The 14,527-nt window shown below is 45.4% G+C and overlaps 1 protein-coding gene across 1 annotated transcript in view; it reads left to right on the top strand.

The window, feature by feature from the left end:
- The window catches only part of LOC136626157 (alpha-2-macroglobulin-like), a 119,976-nt gene extending 105,930 nt beyond the window's left edge, over window positions 1-14,046 (top strand). Inside the window, exons 33-36 of the mRNA XM_066600964.1 lie at window positions 5,900-5,968; window positions 8,153-8,255; window positions 9,520-9,561; window positions 13,924-14,046. Of these exons, the coding sequence (XP_066457061.1) occupies window positions 5,900-5,968; window positions 8,153-8,255; window positions 9,520-9,561; window positions 13,924-13,943 (234 nt within the window). The 3' untranslated portion in view covers window positions 13,944-14,046. The remainder of the gene's footprint in view (window positions 1-5,899; window positions 5,969-8,152; window positions 8,256-9,519; window positions 9,562-13,923) is intronic.
- The last annotated feature ends 481 nt before the right edge of the window (window positions 14,047-14,527 follow it).

Genomic DNA, 14,527 nt, shown 5'->3' with positions numbered 1-14,527 from the left:
TTCGTGTAGGCGAAGTCCGGAAAAATTAGTTACATAAAAGTATAGGCGAGGGCCAGAAAAATTAGTGTACCAAGAGTACAAGTGTACCCCTGAAAAATTTATCAACCGAGAGGGCAGGTGAAACCCAGAAATATTTTTTAAAGATAAAGCTCGCTGTTGCTTAATTTGCAACAGAGCCTGGAGGCAGCCCTGTGAAAAAAAATGGTTTCTGGTAAAGTATCAATACTTTTGAAACTTTGAAAAATTGTAAAAAAATTGTAAGCAGAGCCTTTTGGGCCGCAGAAAAATTGGCGGTTCAGCGTGATGACATGTTTCAGGAGGAGGAGAACTAATATCCGAGAGTGATGGACAAAGCTAATTCCCCCTTTTTTTCTGGTGATAGAGAATGCTTATTTATCCGGTTGCAGCGAAAGGAATCTTTAGGTACTGCTGCTTTCTGCCGGTGGAGAGGAGAAGTCTGGGGAAATCCAGCCTTTGTTCATTTTTATGACTGTAAGCATGTCGGCGCTGTCAGTTGACAGGCGGGTACGCTTATCCGTTATGATTCCCCCAGCTGCACTAAACACCCTCTCTGACAAGACCCTAGCGGCAGGGCAAGCCAGAACCTCCAGGGCGTACAGCGCAAGTTCGTGCCAAGTGTCCAGCTTTGACACCCAATAATTGTATGGAGCAGAGGCATCACGTAGGATGGTGGTACGATTGGCTATGTACACCCTCACCATCTTTTTACAGTGCTATCTCCGACTTATCCTTGACTGGGGAGTGGTGACACAGTTATGCTGGGGAGCCATAAAGCTGGCAAAGGCCTTGGAGAGTGTTCCCCTGCCTACGCTGTGCATGCTGCCTGATCTCTGCACCTCCCCTGCTACTTTGCCCTTGGAACTGCGCCTTCTGCCGCTAGCACTGTCAGATGGGAAGTTTAGCATCCCCCTTTCCACCAGGGCCCTGTGGTATTGCATCACTCTCGTACCCCTTTCCTCTTCGGGAATGAGAGTGGAAAGGTTCTCCTTGTACCGTGGGTCGAGAAGGGTGCACACCCAGTAATCCGTGTTGGCCAGAATGCTTATAACGTGAGGGTCACGAGAAAGGCATCCTAACATGGAGTCAGCCATGTGTGCCAGGGTGCCAGTATGCAAGACATGGCTGTCCTCACTAGGAAGATGACTTTCAGGATCCTCCTCCTCCTCCACAGGCCATACACGCTGAACAGATGAGAGGCAAGCAGCATGGGTACCCTCTGCAGTGTGGCCAGCTGTATCTTCCCCGTCCTCTTCCTCCTGCTCTTCCCCCTCCTCCTCCTCCTCCAAAACATGCTTAGATATAGACATGAGGATGGTCTGGCTATCAAGCAACATACTCTCATCCCCCGTCTCCTGCTCCAACCGCAAAGCTTCGGCCTTTATGCTTTGCAGCAAACTTATCAGCAGGCATAGCAGTGGGATGGTAACACTAATGATTGCAGCATCGTCGCTCACCATCTGGGTAGACTCCTCAAAGTTTCCGAGGACCTGGCAGATATCTGCCATCCAGGCCCACTCCTCGGTAAAGAATTGGGGAGGCTGACTTCCACTACGCCGCCCATGTTGGAGTTGGTATTCCAATATTGCTCTACGCTGCTCATAGAGCCCGGCGAACATGTGCAGCGTAGAATTTCACAGTATGGGCACGTTGCACAGCAGTCGGTGCTCTGGCAGATTAAACCGATGTTGCAGGGTCCTCAGGGTGGCAGCGTCCGTGGTGGACTTGCGGAAATGTGCACAGACGCAGCGCACCTTGCTGAGCAGGTCAGAGAAGTGAGGGTAGTTTTTAAGAAACCGCTGAACCACCAGATTGAAGACGTAGGCCAGGCATGGCACGTGTGTGAGGCTGCCGAGCTGCAGAGCCACCACCAGGTTACGGCCGTTGTCACACACGACCATGCCCGGTTGGAGGCTCAGCGGCGAAAGCCAGAGTTCGGTCTGCTCTGTCAGACCCTGCAACAGTTCGTGGGCCGTGTGCCTCTTATCAACTAAGCTGATTAGTTTCAGCACGGCCTGCTGACGCTTGCCCACCGCTGTGCTGCCACTCAGCGCAATACCGACTGCTGGCGATGTGCTGCTCACATTTCTTAATTGAGAGGTAGAGGTTGCGCAGGAGGAGGAGGGGGAGGGTTTAGAGGAGGTGACATAAAACACTGCAGATACCAGCACCAAGGTAGGACCCGCTATTCTGGGTATGGGTAGGACGTGAGCGGTCCCAGGCTCTGACTCGGTCCCAGCCTCCACCAAATTCACCCAATGTGCCGTGAGGGAGATATAGTGGCCCTGCCCGCCTGTACTTGATAACGTGTCCGTGGGTTAAGTGGACCTTCCCAGTAGCCGCATTGGTGAGACACGATTTATGTTGAGGGAGACGTGCTGGTGTAGGACTGGGACGGCACCCTGGGAAAAATAGTGGCGACTGGGGACCAAGTAGCGCGGGACCGCCGCCGCCATCATGTTTTTGAAAGCCTCCGTTTCCACAAGCCTGTACGGCACCATCTCCAGGCTGATTAATTTGGCAATGTACACGTTTAAAGCTTGTGCATGCGGGTGCGTGGCGGCGTATTTGTGCTTTCGCTCCAACGCTTGTGCTAGCGACAGCTGAACGCTGCGCTGAGAGACATTGCTGGATGGGGTGGAGGTGAGGGTGTGGGTGCAGGCTGGTAGGCGCTCATGCCTGTGTCCAGAGAGGGGGGTTGGATCTGAGTGGCAGGTTGGGGCACAGGGGAAGAGGCAGTGGTGTGACCCGGAGGCAGTGAACAGCCTTCGTCCCACCCTGTGGGGTGCTTGGCCATCATATGCCTGCGCATGCTGGCGGTGGTGAGGCTGGTAGTGGTAGCTCCCCGGCTGATCTTGGTGCGACACAGGTTGCACAACACTGTTCGGCGGTCATCCGTGCTCTCACTGAAAAACATGCACACCTTTAAACACCTAACCCTCTGCACGGAGGCTTGGCGCGAGGGGGTGCTTTGGGAAACAGTTGGGGAATTCTTCGCTCTGGCCCTGCCTCTACCCCTGGCCACTCCACTGCCTCTGCCAAGCTGTCCTGCTGCTGCACTTGCCTCCCCCTCTGAAGCCCTGTTCTCAGTAGGCTTAGAAAGCCAAGTGGGATCAGTCACCTCATCGTCCAGCTGCTCTTCCTCCGAATCCTCTGTGCGCTCCTCCCTCGGACTTACTGCCCTTACTACTACCTCACTGATAGACAACTGTGTCTCATCATCATCATCCTCCTCACCCACTGAAAGCTCTTGAGACAGTTGGCGGAAGTCCCCAGCGTCATCCCCCGGACCCCGGGAACTTTCCAAAGGTTGGACATCGGTCACGACAAACTCCTCAGGTGAGAGAGGAACCATTTTTTTCCACTCATGGCAGGGACCCGAGAACAGTTCCTGGGAGTCTGCCTGCTCATCAGAATATGTCATTTTCATGGAGTAAGGAGGCTGGGAGGAAGGAGGTGCAGTAGCCAGAGGATTCAGAGTTGCAGTCCCTAAGCCGGGAGTAGTGGACTGCGTAGAAGACTGGGTGGTCGATACATTGCTGGATGCATTTTCTGCCATCCACGACAGGACCTGCTCACACTGCTCTGTTTGTAATAAAGTACTACTACGTCGATCCATAAATTGTGATATGAACCTGAGGACCCCAGAAACTTGCCTTTCTCCTAATCCCGCAGCAGCCGGCTGTGATGCACCTAGACCAGGAACTCAGCCTGTGCCCACACCTTCATTTGGACGTCCGCGTCCACGTCCTTGACCCCTACTCCTCATCATGGAGGATTACGAATAGAGCAGGGGCCAAATAAATTACCCCACTGTACAGCACTGACAACTGGGCCTTAATTCACCGCACACAGAGACTTGTAGATAGCGGAGACTCTATGCTGTGACTAGAAAAAAGTTACCCACTGTCTTGCGCTGATACCTAGGGGTAATTTACTGCTCACAGAGACTTGTAGATTGTAGAGGCTGCGTGGAGTGGGAGAAGACTCTAAAGCCAGTGGATAGTGCTGGTAACTGCGGCGATCTGAACCCCACCAACGGAAATGGTATTGTGAGACGCTCTGCACAGCGGCTGAGCTGAAATACTTTGCAGTGGCCCCGGTAGTATTAGAGTATTATCTACCGGTGAGACTGTTGTCTAATTCACTGCAGACAGAGAATGGTATAAATAAGTATGTTCGCAACTGACTAGGAATTATTTGTATGCCCTTTCACGGTGAGAGCGGTATTTTACTGCACACTCCAGCCAGAAAAAAATATTACGGAAGGCTGCAAACAGGCCTAGCTGCGTAATACAAAAATGGAAGCACTACAACTCCCAGCAGCCACCAAGTAAAATGCACACGGTGAGATGTAGCCCAACAAAGGAGCTTTAGGATTTTTGCTCAGAGGATAGGGACTGTATAGTGTATATCACTTTACCTCTAGAAATGGCTGTGGCCGAACGCTCTGCGTCTAATTCACTGCAGACAGAGAACGGTATAAATAAGTATGTTCACAGCAGACTAGGAATTATTTGTGTGCACTTTCACGGTGAGAGTGGTATTTTACTGCACACTCCAGCCAGAAAAAAATATTACGGAAGGCTGCAAACAGGTCTAGCTGCGTAATACAAAAATGGAAGCACTACAACTCCCAGCAGCCACCAAGTAAAATGCACACGGTGAGATGTAGCCCAACAAAGGAGCTTTAGGATTTTTGCACAGAGGATAGGGACTGTATAGTGTATATAATTTTCCCTCTAGAAGTTTGGCTGTGGCCCAATGCTCTGCGTCTAAATTACTCCAGACAGCGAACGGTATAACTACGTTTCTCCGCAGCAGGCTAGGAATAATTTGCGTGCACTTTCACGGTGAGAGCGGTATTTTACTGCACACTCTAGCCAGAAAAAAATATTACGGTAGGCTGCAAACAGGCCTAGTTGCGTAATACAAAAATGGAAGCACTACAACTCCCAGCAGCCACCAAGTAAAATGCACACGGTCAGATGTAGCCCTAAGAAGGACGGTTGGGGCTCTTGAAAACAGGATCCTACACTAACACTTTCCCTTTCTCAGCAGCACTTTCCCTATACGCAGTATAATAGACTGCAGACTGAGAACGCTATAGCTGTAATAGCCTGCACAGCCCGAGATAAAAAAAAAAATTAATGCGCACTCGTGCTCCCTGCTAGCCACAACAGTAATGCACACGGTCAGATGTAGCCCTATGAAGGACTGTTGGGGTTCTTGAAGACAGGATCCTGCACTAACACTTTCCCTATAACAGCAGCACTTTCCCTGTACTCTCGCAGTGTGTGTCTGAGGCGAGCCGCGGGCAGAACCGCTTTAAATACTCGGCGGTCACTTGATCTCGCCAGCCACTCACTGCAAGGGGGTGGGATAGGGCTGGCACGTCACAGGAGGAAGTGGTAATGCCTTCCCTGCATGTCTATTGGCCAGAAAATGGCGCTAAACATGCGGGGAAGGAAATGCAATTGACTCGAGTACAGCATGGTGCTTGTCTCAAGTAACGAGCATCTCAAGTACCCTAATGCTCGAACGAGCATCAAGCTCGGACGAGTGTGCTTGCTCATCTCTAGTGTCCATTTAATAGTTCGGTTGGGCAGGGATTGTAGAGCAATAGCTCAATAAATAGAGTCCCTAATAGGGTGTCTGTTGCTCTTATAAAGAGAAAAATCATATAAGCAAAACTCAAACAAAAAATAAACACATACGCTCTAACAAGGGTTTCTCAAAGGATATTTGTAGCATAAACTAGATGAAGATTAGATGATATATTGCCTAAAGAGAAATGTAGCAGCACTGATTAGTTTGATACTTTTAAATGTATTCTTACCACAGTAATAATACCATTTGTACCATTTAATTCTGTTCACAGCTGGAGAAGGACAAATTGGTAAAGAGAAGTGACATCCAGAATGACATGGTGATGCTTTACCTGGACCAGGTCTGAATTATTTATCTTCAAATGTTTAAGAAATTATCAGTATTGGAAAACCAAAATTTACATTCAGTGGTCATTAGAGTAAAGGCTCATCCACACTGACAAATTATGAATCAGTGCTTGATGAATTTAAAGTAGAATGTAAAACAGCCATGTGTATGAGCCCAAAGACGCAGTTCAGAAGTTCAGTGTCGCAGGAACTGATAATAGATCTAATAGAGTGGAGGCCCATAAAGCTTTCATACTTCTTCTTACTGTTTTTTCCACTTCTGCAATAGAAAAATCTCACAGATAAAACTGCACATTTGTCAAAGATAATTTTTAAGTTATTTAAAGAGGTTGTACCAGAATTACAAGTTACCCCTACCCGTAAGATAGGGGATAACTTTCTGATCAGTGGGGGTATTACCACTGAGCCAGCCCCCAATGCCGAGAATGGGGGTCCCATGTCCTTCGTACTCCTCACTGCCGGCTTACTGCACCCCCTGTAGTGAGAAGGAGACTGAATGGAGAGACAGTCAAGCAGGCACGCTGCCACTCCATTAATATTCAATGGGACTGCCGGAGATAGCCCAAGGCAAGCCCTTTGGTTTTTCCATCAGCCCCATTGGAATAAATGGAGTTTCAACCGCCCATGATCAACCAATACTCCATTCAATGTGACATCACTGCAGGTAGGAAAAGCATCCTCACTTTGACAAGAACAGGGAGGACACAGGTCTATTCTATTCTATTCTCAGGATTGGTTGGTGCTTCAGCAGTGAGACCGCTTATAATAAGCAAGTTATTCCCTCTCCTGTGGAAAGGAGATAACTTGTAATTCTGGAACAACCCCTTTAGTACACCTAAAATATTGTATAGTAACAGCACTCATTTTGTTTTCTTTTACATGGGCTGAAAGTGAGTTTATGGGGATGAACAACCTCTATTACAATTGTCCCCATAGGCTAGCTGTGCATCTCTCTATTCGTATGCGAAGATGTAGTGCTGATCAGTGAGCTCATTCATTGGCTGATTGTTGGTTCCTTTGCACGGCTTGATTGTGCTAGTGTAATTATTGCTTTAGGTATATTCTGGGGGTTTTCAAGTCTTATAAGATAAATAGAGAACTCCGTGAACAAATGACCACACTTGGCTTCAAGTAAGTTCTTCTAGTTTTTTCCAGCAAGCAGAAATATATATACAAAGGCTATTTGCAATGAGGCTTGGGCATGTCTCACTTGTAATAATTATAATTTATTATAATTCATTATCATTGGTTATTAAGACTAAACAACAACAGTGACGTGTCAGTTGCCAGGCAAATTTCTCACAGGCCAAGAGGAATTAGTTCTAATGAGATTTTCTGTAAAACGGCCTTCTCATGGGCTCCAGGAGCTAATATCATCCAAGCTTGTGTAGTCTGGTCCTCTTGTCTCAAAAACATGGAAGGTATAGGATGGTCTGACCAAGCAAGATTAGACTACACGTAATATCTGCATAGTTCTTATTTAGGAAAATGCCAAAATGTAATATGACAAACTGAAACATACAAAATGGAGGGATGGATACAAATGGCTACCTGATACAAAATGAAGTAACATTTACTGCCCTATCAATAATCAGGTGAAGAAGGGTTCAGAGGAATGCTCAGGTCTGATAACCGCCTCTTATAAAAGGACCTTTAGTTTTAGTTGAATTAGATGTTTATCAGGGTCTAGATCAGAGGTCCCCAACCTCTTGTAGGTTGTGAGCTTCTCTAAGATATAACGGGTTCTGTTAAGACATAGTAAATATTAAAAAGGAAAAAGTCTACAGTTATAAGACTCTTACTGTAGTGTTATCAGTATAATATGGTTTGACACTAGTAATACTGTGACTTCCCTGGTGCCCTGTAGTATCTAGAGCTCCCAACAGCTGAGGAGCTACATTCAAGGGTGTCAAATGGTTGGAAAACACTGGTCTTTACAACATTTTGCAAAAACTTTCATTAGATGAATCTATTATGACACACAACATTTTAATAAATAAGCATCAAACAGCACTCAGATAAATAGCAGTTTCTATACAAGAATTTGATCAAATCTTTGATTTTCAGGTCATATTTATACCTTTTCTGGTTATATCAGGACATTGGTCTCATGTGGGGGAAGGTTTGTACTATGATTTGTAGATACATTTACATTACACTCTATTATATCACTATAGATTGATCACAATCCAGTAAACCTCTCCTTCATGGTGGAGCAGGACATTGTGGTGAAGGACCTAAAACCAGCTACAGCAAAAGTGTATGATTACTATGAAACAGGTAAATGTCTTAGTGCCACTGTAATAAAATATTAGACAGTATATGATGAATTGCATCAAAAATCGCTTCTGGTGATTAAAAAATCCTTCCAGCTCTCCAAATACTCAATATTAGTGATCTTCATGGGGGTATATATTTCGCTCAGAACATATATGCACAAGAAAAAAGGGACAGATAGAAGAAAGTACAGTGAGACTTCAGGATCAGACAACACCGGGTTTATTTGTAGTCTGTAACCATGGAGACACATAAGGTCTGTGGAGGAGCTATAAACAGAAAACTGTAGGAGATTTTCTTTAATCAACACTATTTGTAAATTGCTTTTGTTTTTTTAAACATATTAGAGAATAAAACATTAGTTGCAAAGGTATATCCTTTAGGCCTCATTCACATGGGTGTTTTTACGTGGCTACTTATCCGCTATAAAGTGCTGGCCGAAAATCATGATCATGTGAATCATTGCACCGTCAAAATATCACGCTGCCTCAAAAGATAGGTCTTGACTAGAGATGAGTGAATATACTCGTTTCGAGTAATTACTCGATCGAGCACCGCGATTTTCGAGTACTTCCGTACTCGGGTGAAAAGATTCGGGGGGCGCCGGGGGGCGGGGGAGGCGTGGCGGAGCGGGGGTAGCAGCGGGGAACAGGGGGAAGCCCTCTCTCCCTCTCCCCCCCACTCCCCGCTGCAACCCCCCACTCACCCACGGCGCCCCCCGAATCTTTTTGCCCGAGTACGGAAGTACTCGAAAATCGCGGCACTTGGGTGAAAAAGGGGCATGGCCGAGTAGGTTCGCTCATCTCTAGTCAAGACCTATCTTTTGACGAAAAATACAGGAGGTTCTCATAGACTGCTATAGCAGCTGGAAAAAAAGGAAGAGGGAGGGAGTTTACCTGCATCCAGCGCTTTGAAATGAAGACAGCTGGCTCTATTTATGCATTAGAAGTCATTCCGAGGATTCCTGTCAACCGACGGAATTCTGCGCTATAGCGTATTTTTCACGCACTACACCCATGTAAATGGAAGAGAAAATGCTAAATAATCTTGGGACTTGATTGCGGCTATTGATGCGATTTTTGGCTACGATACGGCCGGCATACAATCACATTGCCTGTGCGAATGAGGCCTTAAGAATGTTCCAGTGTGGCTACTTTATAACACGGATCTATAATTTATCTTAATATTTATATAGTATTCATATGACTATCAGTGTCAATGTTACTAGGAGTCATTATTACTGAATGCATTCACTTCTACTTTTCAGATGAACAAGCTGCAGCAGAATACACTCACCCTTGCAGTTCTGGTAAGCACTCACTAACTGGTTTTATGGTTCCAGTATAGGAGCTGACAATATGTATATCTAGGGAGCCATAGGGAAAATGGTGCAGGTGTACCACGACCACCCGTGGCACATTACGTGACTCATGTTTTGAGTCACCAGTGTTGATTAGTGGCTAATTCACAAGGCATAAAACATTTACTATTCTCTTTGGTCGGATGACAACACCATTTGAGATGTGTACTGTACTATTTTTTTCACTGGGGCAAAAAAAAATCCAGGAACTGAAGTACCCTTCACAAACTGACTAAAATTAATAATTAAAAAAACATGTATAGGGTACCTAAGACAGACAGCAAAATATAAATGTTGATACCTAAAATAGAAGAGACAACTACTAAATGTATTAGTGGGATAACGCGTTTCTCTGGAGGCCACAGGTCGTCAGGGACCTCAATAAAAGCTCAGATTTTATTTCAGATAATTTATTTTGGGTATTAAGTCAGTGTGCCTGTGGACAACCCTGATCCACCCAAAGTTCTCTTGGTTTAAAATATATACATCCCACTAGTATTGATAGCTACTCTCTATCATGTATGATGCTCTAATCTATCAAAAATAATCTATTAGGCTCACACCAATAGTCCGTGGACTCTACTAACATAGACCTGCATGCATGGTATGGTTTTTATATCCCAATGAAAAATAGCACCACTAGGTCAGACAGTACCCTCAAGATTCTGCTATCATCATGTTCCTTGCAGTTCTTGAATATCTTGGAGGATCTAGTAGGAAGCCGACTAGCCCGGTGCTAACCTAACCTGCTTGATACTAACAGTAGGCGGTTCTAGACTTCTAAGTAGAAGTTATCTCATATCAAAAGAAATCTAAATAAAACAGAAATGAAAGATGAAAAAAAGACCAGCACCCTGATGATGGACTGCTGGTGTTACACTAAAGGCCACTGGAGAGCACTGACAGCAGGAAGTCTATGGAGGAGGTGAGGGGAGTGCCACATAGTATGAAATCAGCTGCAGATACGCGGCTGATTTCCAGTAAAAATCTGCACCAATGTAACGTATTTTAACAGTTTTTTAGATGTGGAAATACTGCAGAATTTGTTTCCTGTCTTTTTTGAAACAGCCCTATACTTCTTATAATGATGGAGGTACAATCATAGGTCATGGTAAGCCCCACCCCCTGGTCACACCCCTCTGCCCCACTTTGACAATGGGAAAATCTATTCTCTTTAGGCTTGGGGAATTAAACTATGCTGCGACAAACAAGAACAGTTCACTGTACTGTGGGGCCTTCTGTTCTCACATATTGTGCCTCCTAGGAATTGTGGTTTATTTAGTTGGCAGTGTTTTTTTTTGTTGATTTAAAACCAAAAGAAACCCAAACAAGGAAACATCAAATACACACAATATGTGTCAGCAGTTTCAGACATTGTTCAATCGCCAATCTGACCACTATCAATAATTTGTAGGGTGTCGCAGAAAATCAAAAGGGCAGTAAAACCTCCCTCTGCTGCAACTAGTCACAGCATAAGCAACATCAGGACTACAGGTAGATCTGCTCACAAGACTTGTGCAGCCTGTGCATTCTTTGAAATGGTGACGACAGAAGAGTGGTCATCTGTTAGATCTGCAGTAAGCGTTTAAAATGCAGCAAGAACGTAAACAGCACAACATATATGAATGGTCACATGAACTCCCACCACCCTCTGCCTTGAAGATCCCAACTGACCCAAAGGGCAAAGAGTCAGTCTCATCCTGCTCCCTTTTCTGTTGCTGTAGCTGCCTCTCCCTCCATCTCCCTTCCTGTTCATGCAGTAGCCTCTGAGCACTAAGAGGCAGTTTTATGTAGGGGCAGTAGCACATCTACTTCAGACTTACTACTGCAATTGGCAATTGGGCTCCAGGCTTCAGAGCCAAGAGTGGGAGATCGAGAACAGAAGTTGAGCTGCCATTATCACCACCACCTGCACCAACATCTACTCCATATTCCAGCATGTCCCAGGTCAGCAGCTACCCCTCCATCCCTAACCTATGGGGCTGTAAGAACAAATACCACCCCAAACATCCATGAGCATAGAGCCTGAACACAAGCATTGCACAGCTGATTGCAATGAGAATGCTACTCTTCAAGTGGACACAGACACTTTCTGCAATGTGATGCTCCGTGCTAACCTACAGTACTGGATGCTCAGCTGCCATTTCTTTTCTCAAAAAGCCATCCCTGCCCTTGACCACCCTGTGAATAATAATTTGTTTGTGGCATTGAAGAATGCTGTCAGTGGCAGGGTGCACCTGACCATAAATACATGGTCCAGCAAGCATGCCTAGGGGCATTGCATATCTTTTATAGCACACTGGGTCAATGATCTGCAGGTGGGACATAAAGCTGATAGTGGGGGTCCACATTTCACGGTACCCCCAAGACTTGTGGGACATTCATTCATGTCTGACCCCTTCTCCTTTTCTTCCTTTACCTCTTCGTGCCACCTTTCAACACCCTCTACATTGGCACAGATATCTAAATGTGACAAACTCTGGCCTCCATACAGCGCTGCACATAGTAAACAGCAACATATTGTCCTAAAACTCATATGTCTAGGGGAGTGTAGTCACATAGCCCAAGAGCTGTTCATAGCTCCGCAGGCCCAGGCTGATACATAGCTGACCCCGCACAATATTAAGCCAGGCAAGGTCATTTGTGACAATAGGGTCAACCTACTGGCAGTCCTTCACCATAGTAATCTCACACACATACCTTGCCTGGCTCATGTGATGAATCTGGTAGTGCAGTGGATCCTAAACTATTACCCAGGTGGAAAAGGCCAGGAAGCTGTGCCTGCACTTTTGGCGTTCACACGCAACCACCTCTCATCTGGCAGAGATGCAGCCACAGTTTGGGCTACCATCCAATTGCCTCATCTGTGACGTTACCTACATGGTGAAATTCCACGTTGCATATGTTGCAGAGGCTAAGCCAGAAGCAGAGAGATCATGGAATACCAGATGGTGATGGTGTATGCCATTAGCAGGCACTGTATGGTGGTCAGTCAACTGACGCATGTGGAGTGGCTGCAGATCAAATATATTTGTCCTGTTTTAGCCTGCTTTGAAGAAGTGACCGAAATGGTCAGTCGTAATGATGCATTGATCAGTATGACTAGCCCTGTTGTCTGCCTGCTGAAACAGATACTACAGGGCCTCAGGGACAACAGCGTGCTGTTGTCACAGGAGGAAGAGGGGGAAGGGATAACAATCTCCCAACTGTCTGGCCAATCAGCTATTACTCAACACTGCAGTGAGAGTGGCTTTAGACGAGAAAGGGGGGTATCTTCTCCAATGTGTTTTTCCACCCATGGAAGAAGTATATAGGTGGAAGAGCAGGAGGAGGAAGAAGAGGAAGAGGAGGGGTAGGGGGCTTCGTAATGTTCCATCCATCCATCACTAACCCAAGGTATTCTATGTGGATGGTGAGACCAGCCAGAGAGGAATGTGGGCCATCACCCTTAGGCACTTTCAGGTATATGAGTGCTTTCATGCTACAGTGCATGCAGAAGGACCATCGCATAGCCCACATCAAAACGTCAGATCATTACTGGGTGGCCACCCTCCTTGATCCCTGCTACAAAGGCAAAATGACAAATCTCATTCTGGTGGTGAACAGGGGCCTCAAAATGCTGTAGTATCAGGACAGAATGTCAAGCAGCTTGAGCAGAGCATTTCCCTATGGCCTCAGGGATACATCAGCAATGGATCACAGGTGATTTTAGTGAAATCTGCCTGATCCCAACAAATATTCCACTAGTCACTTATCACTAGTAGGGTTTGCAATTTGGGTCGAAGAATATAATATATCATTTAATAACATCTCTTATTAAATTCTCCACCGTGTAATGAAAATGAGATGACTGTGCTAAATCTGTTCCAGTCTATACAGCAAAGACGAATGTACTGTAAGCTGAAAAACAAAAAATAGGAAATGTAAACCTATTACGTGAGCTCAAATTTGAAGTGTGAACATTTAAGTATTTTAGTTTTTCTGTATGAATAGTAACATAGAAAATAGTAAAAACATTGAAAAAAATAATTTAAATATGCTATTTTCTCGTGATACACTTAGCTTACAATGATAGTTGATGCTGTTGCTGCTAGTAGTATACTTATCAGTTTTATTTTGATAGAACTAAAATTCTTATAGTGCTGATGTCTATATAAAATATATCCTCTACTTCTTGGAAATACACTCATTATGCTGCTGCCAATCCACAATCATTGCATGGGTTGCGTATTAAAAAATTTTTTTTTTTTTTTTAGTAAACCTTGCAAAATCTTATAAGTAACCTTGTTTTGTTTCTTTTTCTGCCTACAGATAACTCCAGAAATGCATGATATGACCTGGCTGTTGTGTATACATCTTCTCTTCCTGAGAACTACCACTGAGATCTGTTGCTCTGATAATACTAAAGTACTAATAAATACATTTTACATATTCTGCCTATTGATTTGATGACTCCAATGCAGTCAATGCAATTCTTTAAAGAGATTACAATTCTTAATTATTGATGACCCAGTTTGTTATTGTAGGCAGAGTCTTTTTCACTTCAGTGGGACTCAGACTGAATGACCATCGCGAACCACTGTGAAATGTATGGTGCTGTCTGCTTCCTGCAGAAAAACAGCTGCATAAACAAAAACACTGGCTCAGGAAAGCAGCTGATTGCTGGTGTTCCTGATGTAGTGGCCCAGGGGCTCCTCCAGGGTAGCCACACATTCACCAGTCCTGAAATACCTGGCTTGTGCTCCTAGGAAGACATAGAGGGTGCCGTATCTCTGAAAGACCCTGTCCTCTTTCTTCACAGGCTTAAGCTAATGGCTTGGCAACAGCTTGCTGCTGATTGACTGCTTATCATGCAATCCCTGATTGGTAGAGGGGGAAGGGTGAGAGCCAAGAGCGGGAAAAAGAGCAGGGTGAG

The sequence above is a fragment of the Eleutherodactylus coqui genome, chromosome 4, assembly GCF_035609145.1.
Source record: "Eleutherodactylus coqui strain aEleCoq1 chromosome 4, aEleCoq1.hap1, whole genome shotgun sequence".
Taxonomy (NCBI): Eukaryota; Metazoa; Chordata; class Amphibia; order Anura; family Eleutherodactylidae; genus Eleutherodactylus; species Eleutherodactylus coqui.
The sequence above is the reverse complement of the archived record's forward strand: the minus strand, read 5'-3'. Positions and strand labels throughout refer to the sequence as shown.